We start from the raw sequence: 17,761 nt of genomic DNA, 5'->3' as shown, positions 1-17,761 counted from the left end.
CAGCTCCATGGCGAGGAGCCGGCGGGCGCGTGTGCGCGGGGCGGGGCGGGGCGGGGCGGGCAGGTGCGGCCACCCCGCAGGCGGGGCCTCCCCTCAGCCGGCTCCGGGCCGCCCCGGGCTCGGCTCCGCGCGTCTGTATTGCCGCGGCCACCTGCTCTCGCAGACAAAGACACCTGGGCGTCCATCTCCCCCGCCTGCCTGCCGCAGTGCTGGCCCGGGCCCTTGGGCCCCCTCACAGGCGTCGCTGTGATGGCCTGACATTTTCCGTTTGCCCCCCCTGACGCTGCAGGGGAAGCATCTCCATACAAGCCTGATCATGCAGGCCTGGCGGGGCCTTAGTTGTTATTACCACTGCAGTGGCGAATACTGGGGGGCCTGGGCGGCCGTCCCCTGATCCCGGGGGCCCTGAGGGCCTCTCGCGCGGCCTGGGGGCAGGGTCAGCACATCTGTATTCAGGTGGCCCCAGGCAAAGGCACTGGGGTTTACATCTCCCCTGCCTGCCGGCTGGGTTTAAGAAACTACCGGAGCCAGGGCAGGTTGAAACTGGGGTCTGTAGCTCCCGGGCACTCCCCAGCATCAGTCGCAGGCAAAGCAGATGGATCCGGCGGCTAAGGGAAGCGCCGCGGCACCCTGGCACTCGCGGAGACACAAATATGCGCAGATGTCACTTGTGCTGTGTGCATTACTCACTGGCCTCCAACCCAAGGCGGGCGGTTTGTGCACCGCTGGAGATATCATTAGTTTATTAGGGGTATTAATTATTTAGTAGGAGCTGTCCCTGGGTGGCTCCTTCCATCACAGCTCCAGAAAGATAACGGAAAGGGGCTGCTGCTCGCTGGCGGCCGTGTTAGCCAGAGATTTAGAAACAGCCGGGGCACTGCCCTGAATTACCGGTGTTCCAACATTACCACCACGACCCCATTATAAGGGTCCAGCTTTGTGGTTACAGCTAGCCCCTGGCAGCACTTAGTGGCTAAGGATGTCAGCAAAAGCCCCTGACATCTCCCAGGATTGTGCACTCATCTGGTGAAGCAGAGCAGAGATTAGGCCAGCCAGCCAGGAGGAGAGGCAGCATCTGATGTTGCCTCTGCTCTTCCAACCAGCCCCCCAGGCTGCAGGTTGAATGCTACTGCCCTAGATGTACAGAGCTCCATCTGCTCACAGGTACTTCAGGTCACACTCCTGTCTCTTACAGACCTAGAAGAGGCGAGTCCCAACCAAGCTAACCACCATGAGTGGGGTCCCTGGCAGCAGACCCAGGAGATGGGAGACATTTTGCAGGGAGTCTTGCACACAAGAGCTATTTTGGAGTCTGCAAGTGGGAGGAGAGCAGTGGGGTAGAGGGGACAGGGTCATTTACAGAGGAAGGCGCCTACCGAGAAGACTGAAGCCAGCAACATCCCAGCAGGACATATCTAATTAGTCAAGCCCAGCACCATGTGGCATCGTAACTGCGGGGCTACTGCACAAATGACATCCACCCCCAACTGTTTCATCTCTATTCAAACAGACACCTGAAACTGAAGCACGGAGGAAGCCAACGAAGGAAAAGCTGCTGGAAATCTCCATGCACGATCAATTTGCTCAAGCACTGAGCTTTTGCTACTGGAAAGAGCTGAGCGGAGCAGGGTTTCCATGGAAACAGAAAGGCTGCTTTTTAAAGGCGAGCAGCCCCAGCGCTTGCAGTTCATATTTCTGAAGGCGGTGACATGTGCCATTTCAGAGTGATGCTGAGGTGGAGCCAAGGAGAGAGGGCTGCCTGAGCCTGTGTGTGGGCACTGCTAGCTGCTTCTCCAACGGACAGCTGGGGGCAGGTTCTTGGCTCGGAGTGGAGCGGCAGGACTGGGCTAGTTCAGTTCCCCATTGTCCTTGGGACCAACACAGCAAGGCTCAAGCATATAGCCTGGTTCCAAGTTGGAAGGCACTGGCTTGACAGCACGGGGCTCTGAAGTCCTTTCAATATGCAGACCTCACCCATGGTCCTCAGCTCCAAGCAGGAGCTGCCTCCTTGGCCAGCTTCTAGAGATGCAGCAGTGACCTGGCCACTAGGAAGCAGATCTTGCAGAGACTGCCAAGAAACTTTGAGAATGACTCTGGGTTACTACTGATTTGGGCTAGGTTTAAGCCAGTGAGATATATAAACATGAACAATCACCTTCAACTGTTCAATAGCATAACAGACTTTCCCTTAGTCTCCTAGCTAACTGAACCGCAGCCTTTATATACTGGTTACATGGTCAGAGCACTTTGCAAAATGTGAATTCACCTTCCCAGTTTTCCTCTGAGGTAGGAAACGGTAGCCTGCATTTGGGGTTAGTCTCGGTTTACAGATGGGGGAAGCACAAGAGGAAAGATTAAATGACTTGCCCAAAACCACAGTAGGAGTCAGTGGCAGAGCAAGGATCAGGTCCTAGATGAGTCCACTGCACCATATACTCTCTTGCAGCTCTCTTCTCATGCAGCAGAACACTGATATTCATGGTTTGGTGTAAGCAGAGGGGACTCGCAATGGTCAAGCAGCATCCTGATAAAAGGAAACTATCTTGTAATTGTTCTCAGTGGCACTAGATGTTGCTCCAGAGCAGCAGTCTAATTATAGTGTCACAGCCGCACAATGGAAAAACTATATTTCAAAAGGTTTCAGGGGGTTTGGAACTTTGCTGTAAAATTTGCTTGAGGCAAAACTTGCTCTTTAAAAGTTACTTATTTTCATTTGCCTTAAATTAGCTAAGTGTGGAAGGGGGGAAAAATAAAGATTCCTGCTTTAAAACTGCCTGGCTTTTGCAGTCACATAACTTCAAACTGTTTTTGCTTGTAACAGAGACTTTCGGTGGCTCCTTGTTTCATCTCAGTATGTCTAGAAGTGAAATAAAGTTTGTACCTGAAGGGGATGGGAATATACAGTTCTAAAAAAACAAATCAGATCCCTAAAGGCATTTTCTCATCAAAGTTTTCCTAAACGATTTGATCTTGGAAACTCAGATCTTATTGCAAGAGCGGACCTCAGTGTGAACGCTTGGAACAGTGTATATTCCCCTCAACTTCTTCCTTCCTAGTCCCAGTCTCTTCCAGAATTTACATCACCACTGTTTTTGCTCCAAGACGCATCACTTAGAGAGCGTCTGTTGTTTTCTGACTGCTTTACCTCTGCAAGGCAGAGGCATGGCCCCATCAGGCAGGGCCATGCATCTTCCATGATGGGATTCTGCAAGAGCCAGGCTGCGATACAGAAACAGGGAGCTCAGGTGAGAACTGGAGACATCCCTTTCCACCCAGCCCCATATCCCACTGAGGAAAGAATCCCAACAGCAGATTTCACACCACACATTGCTGTTGGTGTTGCAATCAGGACAGGGGTCCTAGTCCACTAGGCCTTAGGCACACATATAGCAAGAGGTAGTTTCTACCCTAAGAAACTCCCATATAACTAGGTGAGACAGAGGATCGGAGGGGAAGAACAGAGACACCCAGTGGGGAAGCAACATGCTAGGTGTCCCCAAGCAAATCCATTACAGAGCTGAAACCAGAACCTTGATGCAGTCAGCAAAGGGGCCCAAGGCTCAAGGGAAACCGAAGTGGAAAACTAAGATGCTGACCTCCACATTGGATTCTTCTGTTCCCACCGCCCTGGAGCAGAGTTTACTCGGTGCCCTCCCCCTTGGTGGAGGGAGGGAAGGAAAAGCTGGTCAGGCGGTTCTTAATTTAGCTGGACACTGAATGAGGCATCTGTTCCAGGTGGGGGCGGGAGCAGCTGGAACAAGGAGCTGGAGGAAAAGCAGCAGAACTGTATCTGTCTCCTTGTCCTTGGCAACTGTATATCGCCAAGGACAAGGAGACAGGCATTATCAGTGGGCCAAAGATTGCCACCAGGGTACAGGCCCTTCTAAGGCATGGCCAGCTTCTCCCCCTCCAAGCTGCTGCAGCGCTTCCGGCCCCAAGCCAGTTCAGTCCTGACCCTGCTTCGCCACTACAGCTTCCCTGGTTTGGCCAGTCCTGCCTTGTCCCCGGGCTGCACGTCACCTCAGCCCTTCCTGCCTGAAGGGGCAGCTCCCCCATACCCCTCTCAGAAGGGCACAAGTAAAGCACAAGATACAAAACACCCCATGTTCACTGATGATACACCTCATTGGCAGCATCCACACAACGCTCCCTGAACTGTCTTTTCTGCTTAGGGGTACTTTCATTTTTGGTAAAATATTATCAACAACAAAATAATAATAATAACAACAGCCCAATTGTGCAGCACTGCTCCACAATCCAGCACCTTAAAGCAGTAGGAGTTTCCATGTCAAATGAATCAGCCCTTTCTGAATTGTCCTGAAGTTGACTGCTGCAAAACCCCAGAGGAGGTTTCCGGTTTTAAACCAACTTAACCAGAATGGACAACAGCTAGTTGCGTGTGTGCATGCATGACTATATGTACACACACACGCACACACACTGCAGTCAGCAAGTGGGCTTTACTCCTGAATTCAATAGCTCTCAGGAATAGAGTGCTTACAGATGACTGCAAGATAGTGGACCATATAAGCTATAGAGGCAAAGACTGATCAAAGAGTATTGTTACACTTACATTCAAGAAGAAAAGAAAAATTCACTTCGAGATCAGTGAGATCTTCCTCCTTTTAAGGCAGCACCTTAAAAAAAAAAAAAAAGGTGTTCACAGAGAGCACTTAAAACTATTAACAAATTATTATCTCCAAAGACATTAAAAGGCAAGAAAACACAACAACAATTGAATGAAAAATAAATGCACAGCCTCAAACCTTTACTCTACACTCCTTTATTTAGGCAACAAAATTAGAGTAGTTTTGAGTTGTAAAATGTATTTAAGTATGTAACATTAGTAATAAGGAGGTATACATAAGATGGTTTTATCAATCACAAAGGGAAGCAAAGGTGCTTAACATGGCATATTGCACATTGTAATAAGTAGCGATGATGAAACAGCTGATTTGTATAACCAGTTTTTATCAGAAAAGTGTATTCACAAAATATTCTCAGTGCAGAAAAGAATAAGTTACCAGTTATGATGCAGTTTAAAGAATAAGTTAACAGTTATGATAGTTTATTACTCAACTGTTTAAATAATAAAGTGATATTTATTGCAATCTTTACATTGAAAAAGCTACAGAGATGAAAGGGAATCCTAAAACTTTCAGCAGTCTTTCACTACCTAACTCTCTTGAAAGAGTCTAGAATGGTGATTCGCAACCAGGATGCGGTGAGATTCTTTCAAGGGCACTGCAAGGCATCATGCAATGTTAGTATTGTGAGGTGTGCAAACATGATTCACAAGATAAATCCAGAGTTTTCAAACAGGAATCCACAGTACTAAAAACATTCTGACCTGTTGTGGTCTTTCTGAGCATTTTGCAACAGAAGAATTGCTTTTTGCCCACTCCATGCTCCAATCTATTGCACACCTTCAGTGTCTCAAATGCAAGTTGCTAATAAACCCATCTTCCATTCCACAGGTGAAGTGACATTTATGAAACAACTCAGAGGGCTCCACTGAGAAAAAAGTCAGGTGAGAGGCTTTTAAAGGAGTCTGAGAGCCTGGCAATCACTCTCCACTTATCCAAGCACCTGCTTCTGACCAAGGTTGGAAAATAGTCCTGTGGGTTGTTATTAAGGGACACAACAGTGCCACCTCGTGCTGCGTTACACATATAAGTTATTAGAACTTGTAGAGGTGATATTTTTTGTTACGTCAACTAGATTTCTGCAAAAAAAAAAATCTTTATTTGCTGGATACCTGACTTATAAATTAGGCTTCCTGTACTTGGGACAGCCCTGCTCCATGTGCGATGGAGTGAGGCCATCCTTGTCTTGCCAGGTCCTGTTTGCTCACTGAGCTGTGCGCATTCATTTTGGGGATCAATTGACTTCACCTCACACAACTCAATGTGATTCTCAGATATCTGACAGAGCTGGTATGAACTGAATACTTGATAGATAAAGGCAGGCACAAGCTAAGGAAAGACACTTATTTTGCATGACTTATTTGAAATTGTTCTCTGCACAGTTGAATTCTCCTCCGATACATTTGGGGGAGGAATTAAACTGCTAAATAATAAAAGCCCAGTACCCTTCATAATGAAATGGAATGACTTCTAGATCTGCAAGATGAATCGGGCACTTCTGTAGAGCTGTCAGCCCCTAATTTATAGTGATGTGGTAAATGTAATAGAGGAATCCTTAATTCTCCTTTGAAGGGAACCTGGTAACAGAGCAAAGTTCCTTCTGGGTTCCCCCAGATAACCTAAGCTGTACGGTGACTTTAATCACAGTCTCAGGTTTGTCAGCTCCAGCCTCATCCATCTCTGGGAGACAAGCAATGAATGTTACTGTCTGCACTTTGGGTTTCCCAACAGCTCTCCCGCTCCTACACTGCCACTTGCACCAGAGAAATGCCCAGAAGTGCTGCTGTCATGGCAGAGTGCAATTGCTAATGGACCTGCCTCTTGACCCATGGAAGCACTGAGCATGAGGACAGCATAGGAGCTGGTGGAGGCTTCAAAACAAAGGGCAACATGTTCATGGTGGTCACCTCCAGAAAAGCAGATGGGCAGCTGTGGTCTGCACACACCCAGCTCCCTGCACTCCCCAGAATTAGGTAGTGCGAGTTCTGGGGAATTGTGCTGTGGGCAATGAATGCGGGGGTCACCGTGGCTACATCTTAATGGAAGCAGAGAAGTCTTGTGGTTAGATAGAAATGGAAATCCTGACCCCTGCCAGGACAAACAGGGTTAACAGTGAGCCCAACAGCACTCTGAGGTAGTGTGCATCACTTAGTGAACATGCAGGAAATTTCTTTTTTGGCAAATGCTGGCCCCTTTTCTCCTGGGATCGGCAAGCGCAGAAGCAGCCTGTGCGCCTGAGCCAGCTCCAGTAAAAGAACAGCTTCCCCCTGCCAAAATACCCACACTGACTGAAAGAAGTCATTCCCATGGCATTTTCCATGCCTGCCAAACCAGTGCTTATGGGGTTGCAGGGGTTCAGGGGGAGGGGTGTCAGGGATGTTGAGGAGTAGGCCCTCTCCCAGGAAGGCCAAGCTAGTATATAGTCATGGGGTTTGGCTGTGTGGGGGCTGTTGCTGCAACTGTGATGCTGCTGTTAATCATCCTCCACCAGGGCTATGTACTCCCACAGGGATGCACCATTTGCTGCCCCTCATCCTGGGGAGGTCTACACGCCACAGTGAAGGAGAGGTAGTATCCCATGCTAGCAGCCCCATTTTGGCTTGGCCTAGCTCATAATGGTCACGGTAGCCTTGGACAGGGAGCAACATTGGCTTAAGCACATGCTTGCAACCAGACTATGCTCTCAGGGGGCATGTCTACATGAGACACTTAATATGCAGCAGCCCAATAACACTGAGCACAGTAGCATACCGGGCAAAAACCATGCTAATATGCTACTGCACAGTAGTATTAGGCTACTGTGCAGTAAATGTCACAAAAAAATGTGTGCTGGAACTACAGCACAGTAACTATATTTATTGGACATTTAGTTAGTACTCATTAAGCATTAATGAATGCATAGATGCACCCAGGGTGCCCAGAGACTTTGCAGCATGGTTGCTAGCACACGTGGAAGCTTTTACCAGTGTATCTGCATTGCAATAGTTACCATTTCTGAAGAGGCAGAGGTAGCACAGCTATGCTAGCATTTGCAACAATCACATCATCGTTTGGCTGCGTGGACAGGCAGGGATGATGTCAGTGGGTTGGGTCCATCCAAATTGCAAGTGAACCAGCATGAGAGAATGGCGCAGCCTCTGTAAAGCTTGTGCATGGCTCAGCCATTGCACAGCCCTCGTGCCTGGTTGCGCAGGGACTTCATAGATGCCATTACAAACTGCAGCCCTGTATAGTGCTCTTATTACAGCCAGCCATGTGACATGAAGTCTTCCCCAGATACAAGTGGCAGGCTTGCAGCACATGCCTGACACACTGCGAAGCAGACCATAGCAATTAGCGGGGTAAACTCTGACCCTTTCATTTGGCCAGAGTGACAGGGAAGCAAAGCCCAATTCAAACAACTACAAACATTTTTAGCTAAGGTCCAAAACAGAAGCAGGAAATATCCCCTCCACCAGATGCTGCCACTCATGAGTGGTGATGATGAAAAGATGACTTAAAGACAGTCTTTCAGTACATACATGAGGAGATGCTCTTTATTATAGTAGAACAAGGCAAAACAAGACCTAGTGACAGAAAGTAGATGCTAGATACATTCAGTTCAGAAAAAAACACAAAATCTGTAGCAGTCAGAGCAACGAACCATTGGAACAACAGTCCTATGGACTTTGTGGACTATCACTCCTATCACTTTGAGAACTCCTATGGATTATCATTTGTGGCCTTTCACTCAAGTATGGATGCTTTCTGGGACATCTGACAAGATCACCCAGAAATCACAGGCTCAATGCAGACATTGCCGGACAAAGCTGTCTGGTCTGTGCTATGTAGGGGGTCAGCTTAGGTGGTCCCACTTGAACTTAAACATCTATATGAATCCATCTATGTATAGCCTGCAGCACAATGAGACTCTGATCACAGCTGGTCCCTCTGGGCAGTAATATAATACAAATTATACGTGAAGACTTATAAATTGACTCTTGTGGAGGTGCATAATTAGCAGTTGACATTGGACAAGGATCCTCCTTTGCCCTCCTGGTCCATACAGACCTTGGTTCTGACCAAGAGAGGAGCAGCACAGTTCACTATTAGAGGCAAATTAATAACTAAAGGATTCAAATCTCCGTTTAGTATGTTCAAAAGGTTTCTCTCTCAACCATTAACAATAGCAAGCAGAAAGCATTAGGTGACAGACCCTCAAGCTGGCAGAACTCCAGGCCAATGTGTTCAACCAGTGCTGAGTTTTGGAGGAAAGAGAGAGCATTGTTATGCTATACATTTTAAGGGCATCTCAATGGGTTTTCTAACTTGCATTTTGGCAGGCTCTTGGGTGTCCCTCTGAGCTCGTGAACAGGACTGTGGAATGGCCCATCAAGGTGTCCACATTTGGAAACTGGGTCCTAACTATTTGAATGCTTGATGCTCTGACATTTAACAATGCTCTCATGTGACAACAGCCAGCCACCTCTTCCTGATTTTCTCTCATTCTTCTGCCAAATGAGCCTTTTTCAAAACGTTTCCTTGGAAACAGGCAGCTTAACCCTTTCACCCCTGCTGCTACCCTCTTTGCTTTACAGTGCAGGATCAGTTCTGCGCTCTGTCATCTTTGCTTCTCTCGGTAGGTACTCTAACTGCTCCAATTAAAGAAGCACCCCTCAGGTGTTATTTGGAAGATGATTATAAACACATATGTTTCTGCAGGGTGTATGGCACCTGCTACTTGCAACTGTTGGAATGTGATTGTTGTTTCCCAGGAATTTTATTTTTGTTCTTGTTCCAGGTGAATGGTCAGGTTGTGAGGCTCTACAATAACTAGATCAGCTTCTTGTTTCTTCCGTGCAAAGCATATGGTAACTCCAGCCTGCCTCCTTGCCTGGGAAAATAATTCACCCAGAGTCATTGCATGAATAGTACAAAATGAAATCACTCAATTTGCTAGTTGCATTGTTAGATGTTACTGTACAGTTCCAGGAGCTTGGCAACTTCTAACCAATTCATCTCACAGAGCTTAGGAAAGTTGGAATGGGCTAAATGGTGGGATATCCACATGGGCATCTCGACACCAGCTTTCCTTTGTCAGGAAAGATTAAGAAACCACCAGAGATGTGTGAACTCATGAAAAGGTTCAGAGTTTGTCCCTGGCTGGGAAAAGTATACAGAAGTTCAGCTGCTGGTCTGAACTCAATTACATCTGTTCTGGTCGTTTGGGCCTGCCAAACTTGGATGGAAATTCAGGACACGGAAATTACCATATGGGTTCACAGCACTCATCCTTTTAGTCCACTAGCCTCTCCTAGCAGTGGCCATGATTAGCTGCAACAGGCAATTAGAGAGTAACCTGCTCTTTGGGCAAGCTTCCAGTTCTCAGCAGTTGGCTTGTGAAGCCTGAGAGTCTACATTCCTTATTAAGCTCTTTTTTTAAAATGTTCTCCTTATCCATATTAGCATCCAGTCATGTACTGAATCCTGATAAATTCTTGTGTGCCATCAGCCATATACTGGTATTGTGACAATGTGTTCTACAGGCAAGTAACAAGAAGGGTTTTACTCATGGAACATTAAAACAAGGACATAAAAAGTGCTGATCCTTTACAGTCAAAGTTGAAGTTTGAATTCTCTCACAGCCCACAGGAAATATTTAGCATGGGTATCACTTAGACAATCACAACCCAGAAAGGGGAGCATGTGTATTTAGACAAATTAGACATCAAGTTGATTTGTTCTTGTTTTCAACACCAGTGGTGACTCCAGAACAGCTGTTTCTGAAGTGCCTTAAACCATCCCTGAATTAAAAGAACCATCTGTGCTAGCTCCACTATCAGTCCATAGAGGAGAGCCAAAAAGTCTGAATAGAATGCCTCCTCCAGGGGCAATAATTTGAGCTCTTCATTTCTGGAAAAAAAAAAAAAAGAGAGGCCTCCACATGTCTGAAAACCCCTTGTTTTATTATAGTTTTTATTCACCGTTGAAAATCGTATCAGGCAGACCTCAGGCAGGCTTGTGGGACAAGACGTACCTATTAAGATGACTCTCCTGCCGAGCTGCCATGATCCCACTGGTTTCATCTGCCAGAATGGTTATGTGACACATCTCAGTGAAATCATACACCTTCTTGACCAGCCCTCCAATGACAGCTCTTCCATAGTAGAAGTCCCCCTCTCCATCAGGGATGAAGGTTGCTGAAGTGCTCCTTCCCACATAGGAGAACCGTCTTTGAGGGATGTTGAAGTAGCCAGGGTATAAGGCTACCACCACTTCTCTCAATGTCTCTGCCCCCCATGGGTTGTGGAACACCGTAGCAATATCCAGACAGAATACCAATATCCAGCAGTCCACCTCCCAGTGGATTGTTTCTGCAATATGCCCGTTTATTGCCTCCATTCTGCACATGGAAATCTCCTGCCAGTGGGAATAGTTTCTGATAGGGACCATGCAGAGGCTTTGGGCAGGCTGCAGTCCGGCTCTGGGAACTGCCTGGGGGTGGTTGGTGAAGGTGTAATAGTTCACCTGATAGCCCTCCATTAAGTGCTTCTCTACTGATTCCAAGAAGTGGTCCACAAACTTTACATATCTGTGGAGACACAAAAGTGTCCAGGAATAGCACAGTTGGGGTGAAGGGTTGTTTTCTAGATTACTGGCAAACAGGAGGGTGCTTTAGTAGGAAACAGACTAGGTAAGAAGAGATTTGCCTAGATACTACTATAAGTATACTGCAGTTATGAATGCAGGTGGTGAGAATAAAATTGGGTTGGATGATGCCAGAGAGTAGAGGATAAGTTGATTACATCTGCCTTTGTCAGTTGACTATGTGGAATAAACTCCCACTTCCACAGTGCAACCTATCACTCAATACCTCTCAAAGAGGACCTGGGATCAACATTCAAAAATGGTGTCTGCACTCCTGTTGTTCCAATAGTTTGGGGCTGAACCACTGTTATCAAGTGGATGTAAAAATATTATCCTTCTGATTTGTGCGGGAAGCAATGACCAGGCCAGGAATAAGGAAGATATGAATCAGGCCACTGCTCTGGAACATGCGTAGCTCTTTCCATCACAGATGAGATCTCTTTTCAGACTGTCTAATGATCTTCCATGTATGTCCAGTTTGACAGGAGGAACCTGGGAAAGTCACTGGAGGACTCCTCGGACTTTTATTCACCATCAACACATTTCGTTTACATCCTGTGTTGCGCTATGTCAAATGGTGCAAGAATATTCAAAACTGAAAGGCAAACCAAACAGCTCAGAAGGTAGCTGCACTAACTTTTCACCTCTGGAATTGATCATGTCTCATTTAGATTTCATCAATGTCCTCCATAAAGTAACTAGGGGATTCGTATCCAATTTATATGAACTACTGCTCTTGCAAATCTCTCCATAAGAAGTGTGGCTAGCACAGGGGATGGACAGCAGAACTGACAGGCAGCAACAGAGCTTGATGCTGAGGGTGAGTGGAGAAGGAGAACTTGTACTGAACTTGTTTGACCTCTGGGGAGGCAGTAGGGCTTTGGGGATAGAGCACTAGAACAGAAACTTCAAAGGCTTGTGTTGTATTCCTGCTTTTGCCACTGACCTGCTAAAAAACCTTGGGCAAACCACTTCACCTTTTTACTCCTCAGTTTCCCCTTTTTAAAAATAGAGATAATGATGAAAAGTGCTTTGAGACCTATTGATTAAAAGTGTTGTCTTGGTGTTACTATGCATGACTCTCACCTGCTTTTATCAATCCAGTCTTGTTGCCCAAAATACTAAGAGTCCTTTACTTTCACGAAGGGGACAAAGAACAGGAGTTAAAGGTGTTTTGTGCTACTGAGTATCACCAAGGTAGTCTGCTTCCCCACGTGGAACAGTTCCTTGAACTTCAGTTTCTCCTTCTTCTCACACTCACTCCCCTCAACAGGACACTGAGCGATGGAAACACCAGCATGGGAAAAGAGACCTTTACAGAGGAATGAGAACAATGCCAGAACCCCCAGGGCTATTATTCACTCACTTTTCAATGGCAGAGGCAATCATCCTTATGGTGAGGTCCAGTGGTTTGTAAGCACTGTCCAAGATTTCTGAGCTGAAGGTTCTTTCCCAGACATTGTGGGACAGCCATAGCAAGACAGGTCAGCACATCCCTACCCCGGTAGGAAGAGGAAAAAGTAAGTAAATAAAAGGTAAGTGGTCCCTGGAGCCTCGGCCCAGTAACTGTGCAAAAGAGACTGGAAGGAGAATAGAGAGAGGAATATTCAATGTATACCCCTCCAAGTTCCATTATAAACAAAATGCTCCAGTCACCCATCTTCACTCTTCCCTTCCAGACAACAAGAGGCTTCATAACTATGAATCTCCCCATCTGTTTTCATCCTCTCATAGCCTGAGGCATCCAGGCAGGAGACATCAGACCCTGACTCTCTGTTTCTAGGATGAAATTTGCTGTTGTCTAGGAAGGGTAACAAATAGCCTGTTTCACTGAAATTTCTTGTAAGCCCAGGGGATCCCTGTGTTGGGGTGAATTTTAACCCCAACGAGCTCCACATATTGGAAACCACACACCCCTTCCTTGTATTTGTTGCAGCTTAGATACAGATTGCTGTGCATCGATTTAAAATCTAGGTAATACTAAAATTACCAAATTGTCCTGTTGCCATGGTTATTAAAACACAGTTTGTAGTGTGACATTCTATTTTACCAACACAGAAAGGCAGCTTTAATGTGTTGAATCACTACTGACACTTTTTATGTTTGGTCCAACATTCAAACATGTATCAAAGTCATAGAAAATCCATAATCTCTTCTACATGGGCAGTGTAAGCATTGAACAGGCATGCAGAAAAAGCCCTGTTACGCCAGACTGCAATGATGTGCTAATATTTCATCTTTTTTTCTCTAGGGAGGGCTCTTGGAAGAAGTCTGGGCTTTTTAAATGAAATATAATGTACAATGCTTGCTTCATCCTGAGCTGCTCAGACTCATCTCCAGAGCATAGCCCCCTGTTAATTGTTAACAAGATTTACTGGACACCTCATTTGTCCACATTTTGAGGCCATGCCAAAAGTGAGCTCTCTCCCCGCCCTATCTCCCTTCCATCGTTTCCCAAGGGCATGACGCCATGAAAGTGGGGTCAAGGGAACCGTGAGGAATAATTTGACGGCTGATGCAGCGGGTTCAGCCAGCCGGGATAAAATGAAGTCTTAAATTCCATTTCCTTGTACAATCATGTAAGTCTGGATATCTGGACAACATACAAATCAGGAACATATGTGGAAGAAAAAAAAATCTAAATTAGTTCCTTTTGGACAAAGCACATTATTTTAACAGGGCTGATCCCTTCCCAGGTCAATTATTAGGTCTGATTTTAGTATACCTTATGAGTAAATTTATTCCTTTATCATATGCTCTTTTATTTCAAAGGCCTTCACAGGACCTCTGACTGACTCATTCCCCAGGACACTGACACAATCAGCACTGTGTGTAACTGCCATTAACTCCCTCCAGGACACCTTTTTGCAGCAAAGACTATTATAAAATACATCATGACAGACCTGATTCTCCTCTCACACCAGTGTAATTCCAATGGCTTCATTAGAGTGACTCCCAAGATACACCACCTGTGCAAGGAGAATGAGGCCCAGTGTATCCTTTTGAAAGAACAGCAGGTAAAAATAAGGCAAAAAAAGAGGGTTTCGTTCCTTATTCACATTCTGTGTTAAAACAATAGCTAATGAACGGAGCTTGCTGGAGATGACAACCATGTTGCACATTTTGGGCTTGCCCCCACATAGGAGCTGAGCATCCTTGGGTCTTCCCAGACACCAGGAAAAGATTACAGCCTATGCACGTCTCAAGGTCTTAAGTAGTCACAACAGAAAAGCGCAATGGTTTGTTCCAAATCACATACCCGAGCAGATCTCCCCCTCCCTGGCTAACCGGGGAAGGCTTGTCTTTCAAAACGGGAAGGGAAAGATGCAACACACACAAGCATCAAAATAACTGCAAGACAATGCACTGGCATGGAGACAAGGCACAGGATTACATAGGGCTGCAGTCTCCTACCACTTCTTAAGTAACTTGTTAGAAGCAATCTCATTGACTTCATTAGACTTACTCAATAAGGGTATTGCAAGCAGGCCTTCTTCCCCTTACCGGGTCCAGTCCTGACAGAGGCTCAGCACCACAGCTTGGCATCAATAATGGCACAGCCTGCACAAGGAAGGTACATAGAATTGAGTTTTGGAGGGAACTTACTTCTGATCCAGTGTCTTTGGCCAAGGATACAACAACCTGCAAAGAAGAAAAAAATAAATAGAGGAAGAGATGATCAGGTCTGAAGCAGAGCAGGAGAGCAGTTCAAAAGCCAGAGGGAGGGAACAAAACCATTGGTGCATTGGGAAATGCTGGATGGCTTCTCTTCTGTATATTGTGGTTTCGTGGAGCTGCGTAACTGGGAGGAAGCAGGCAGAGTTCGTAGTACTGGGCAGTTCAACAAAATAAAAAACAAATTCAAAACCATGGTGTATGGAAAAGAAGTCAGTGAAAAAAGAGAGTCTCATCAGTTCTGACTCTAGTTCTACTCTCGCAAGGAGTTTGAGAGAAATCCACTGGCAGAGGGACATCCTACGGCATGTGTAAACAGCCCGTGGAGACTCCTGATGCTGTCAGCAACCCAGAGTCTGGATGGCAGAAAGGCAGCTGAAGCCACCATGCTGGGACTCCCCTGCCCAAGAACTGTGCAATCTGTGCTGTGCCTTTTAGCAGACAAAGCACAGAGCCTGCTCCTGTATTCCTGATAGTTGACTTGTCACTTCTTAACAGCAACTGCCCTGGGCTAGCACTGCTTTAACCACAGCACGGACAGAGCCTATCATTGCTGAAGACAGCAATACAACTATTTCAAAAGAAGCCCAGAAGTGACTTCCAGCACCACTGAGCCACGGATTCACCGCCTACTTGGATTTCATTAGATGAAGCTGAGAGCCCTGAGCGTTACTACTATCTACTGGCAGCTGCACTAGATTTGTTTAAAGGTGACATGGGCAGCTGCTGTGCTCACACAGCAGGTGGACTCTTTATGTAGCTAGTCAATACAGTTTGATTTTACAGAGAATCTTTCCTGCTAAGTAAAATGGTTATTGGGTTAAAAAAAAAAAGGTAGAGAGCGAGAACAAAGATGCAGAATTACAAGTGAGGGAGTTGCAAAGCAATTGTATTCAGCTCTTTGGGCCTTTATTAAACTATGAGCATAATTACTTATTAAAGAAAAAGGAGGGTGGGGAGCTATTGAACCAGCTGGAACATATTCCTGTATTAAAAAAAAAATGGCTTTCAGTAAAATATGCATCTTAACAGACGTTGAATGTTCCGAGCTCAGCGCACTGAGCAACAACTGGAAAATGTCTAGATTCTACCCCTCGCCGTAATTCTGTTTTCCTCATGAGATAGTTTACATGGAGACAGGCTGTGACCTGGAATGGGAAAAGAGAACGTCCAGTGTTTAAGGGGAATGGACCACGGTCCTGGAATTTCTTAGAGCAGGGCTCATGACATGTGGGGTTGCATTATATTAAAGTAGTTTACTCAGGGGCCAGGTAACCCAAAGCTATTCCTACTACTGAGTCAGATTGGTTTGACTATGGGGAAGGAAAAAAACATCATAATTCCCTTCCTGATCTGCTGAGTGGCCTCTTTCAGGGTCGAGGCTAAAGCATCCCTACCCTTCTGTGGTGCCTCCAGAGGCCCCACTCGCTTGCTTGAGGTCATGATGTGAACCAGGGCCAAAGTTCCTCACTCTTCTCAGCCCAGCTCCAATAGTCTGCACGATGCCCTCCCCAGCCCTAAAGCTCTGGGCCTGCTGGACTGTACCAGACAAGCTGTGGAAAAACATGAGCTGTGAGACCACGTGGGCAATGTGAGATATGTGAATATGATGAATCTGCATGCATGAATCTTAAGTTACTTTCTGTTGAATCTGCTAATGTCAGTAAGTGCCTACTTTACACCATGTTTACAATATTTTCCGCACCTGCCAGTCTGGCAGTACTCTTTCCCATGCTTATGGCTGGAGTCATTTATTTGTGAATGCCTTGAACAAAATATAACAGGCAGATTTTGCCTTACTAAAAATTTAATCCTGGAGATATCTTGGGATTTTAGTCATGTTTATATAGGGATGTAGGGTGTAGCCATATTGGTCTAAGTACATAAGCAGACAAAGTTCTTTGGGTGAATCTGGTATCTTTTATTAGACCAACTTAAATAGTTGGAAATTTTTTTTCCCCAACTATTTAAGTTGGTCTAATAAAAGATACTAGATTTGCCCAAAGAACCTTGTCTGCCTATATGGTGCTATTAGATTCTTAGAAGAAAGCTGCAAAGTATCACCATTTTAACAAATATAAATACCAACAAACTAATAATTAATATGATTCTTAGGTATTCATTGTATTTCTAGAATGTCTTAAGAAATGTAGTAATATATATTATTACAGTATGTATATTACTAAGCTTCTCGAGATTCTAGGAATACCATATACACCTAAGAATCATATTAATTATTAGTTTGTTGATATTTATGTGTGTTAAAATGATGATACCGGAATATATATTAAACAACATTCACAGCATAAAGAAAGAGCTTCTGTTTTTGGACTGTTGATCCATGATGCAGCTTGCACACCACACTGAATACTTACAAGAGTTCTGGGTATGGAAAGTCACATGGAAGGTAGCGGATGTCTCAATTCCATACTGCAATCCTGTATGTAAGAGGAAAAAACATTTAAGTAGATATTTCTCCAACACTTGGTAGGATTTTCCAAGGTTTTCTAGGTATCCTACACAGACATTTAAATGATCACCATAACCAGTTGTCTAGCCAATTCACTAGCTAATGCAGAATACAGTGGTATTCACCTCTGGAAATAATTTTTGGACTATAACGTATTGCTACTCAGCTGTGAAATGGCGTCTGAAAATACCTGAAGTCCAGAAACACTCAGATTTAAATTAAAGGCTGAGTTTTGTTATTACTGTGTTACTTACAAAAGTCTTACAGAATTGCAATCTATAAATACATAATTTCCAATAGTTCTTCATTTTAGGGGCCCACTGACAAAACCCTGAGAAATCAG

At 45.4% G+C, this 17,761-nt stretch overlaps 1 protein-coding gene across 1 annotated transcript; it reads right to left on the bottom strand.

Annotated features, from left to right (window-relative positions):
* Positions 1-10,634: 10,634 nt before the first annotated feature.
* Positions 10,635-12,746, bottom strand: GBGT1 (globoside alpha-1,3-N-acetylgalactosaminyltransferase 1 (FORS blood group); the record flags this gene model as incomplete). Its single annotated transcript, XM_090022563.1, has 2 exons — positions 10,635-11,217; positions 12,640-12,746. Coding segments are annotated over 2 exons (690 nt in total), but the record flags the coding sequence as incomplete, so codon positions are not given.
* Positions 12,747-17,761: the final 5,015 nt, after the last annotated feature.

This window comes from Crocodylus siamensis, chromosome 11 (genome assembly GCF_052110815.1).
Source record: "Crocodylus siamensis isolate JL-2025a chromosome 11, ASM5211081v1, whole genome shotgun sequence".
NCBI classification, from domain to species: domain Eukaryota; kingdom Metazoa; phylum Chordata; order Crocodylia; family Crocodylidae; genus Crocodylus; species Crocodylus siamensis.
This window is presented reverse-complemented; position numbering and strand designations above follow the sequence as displayed.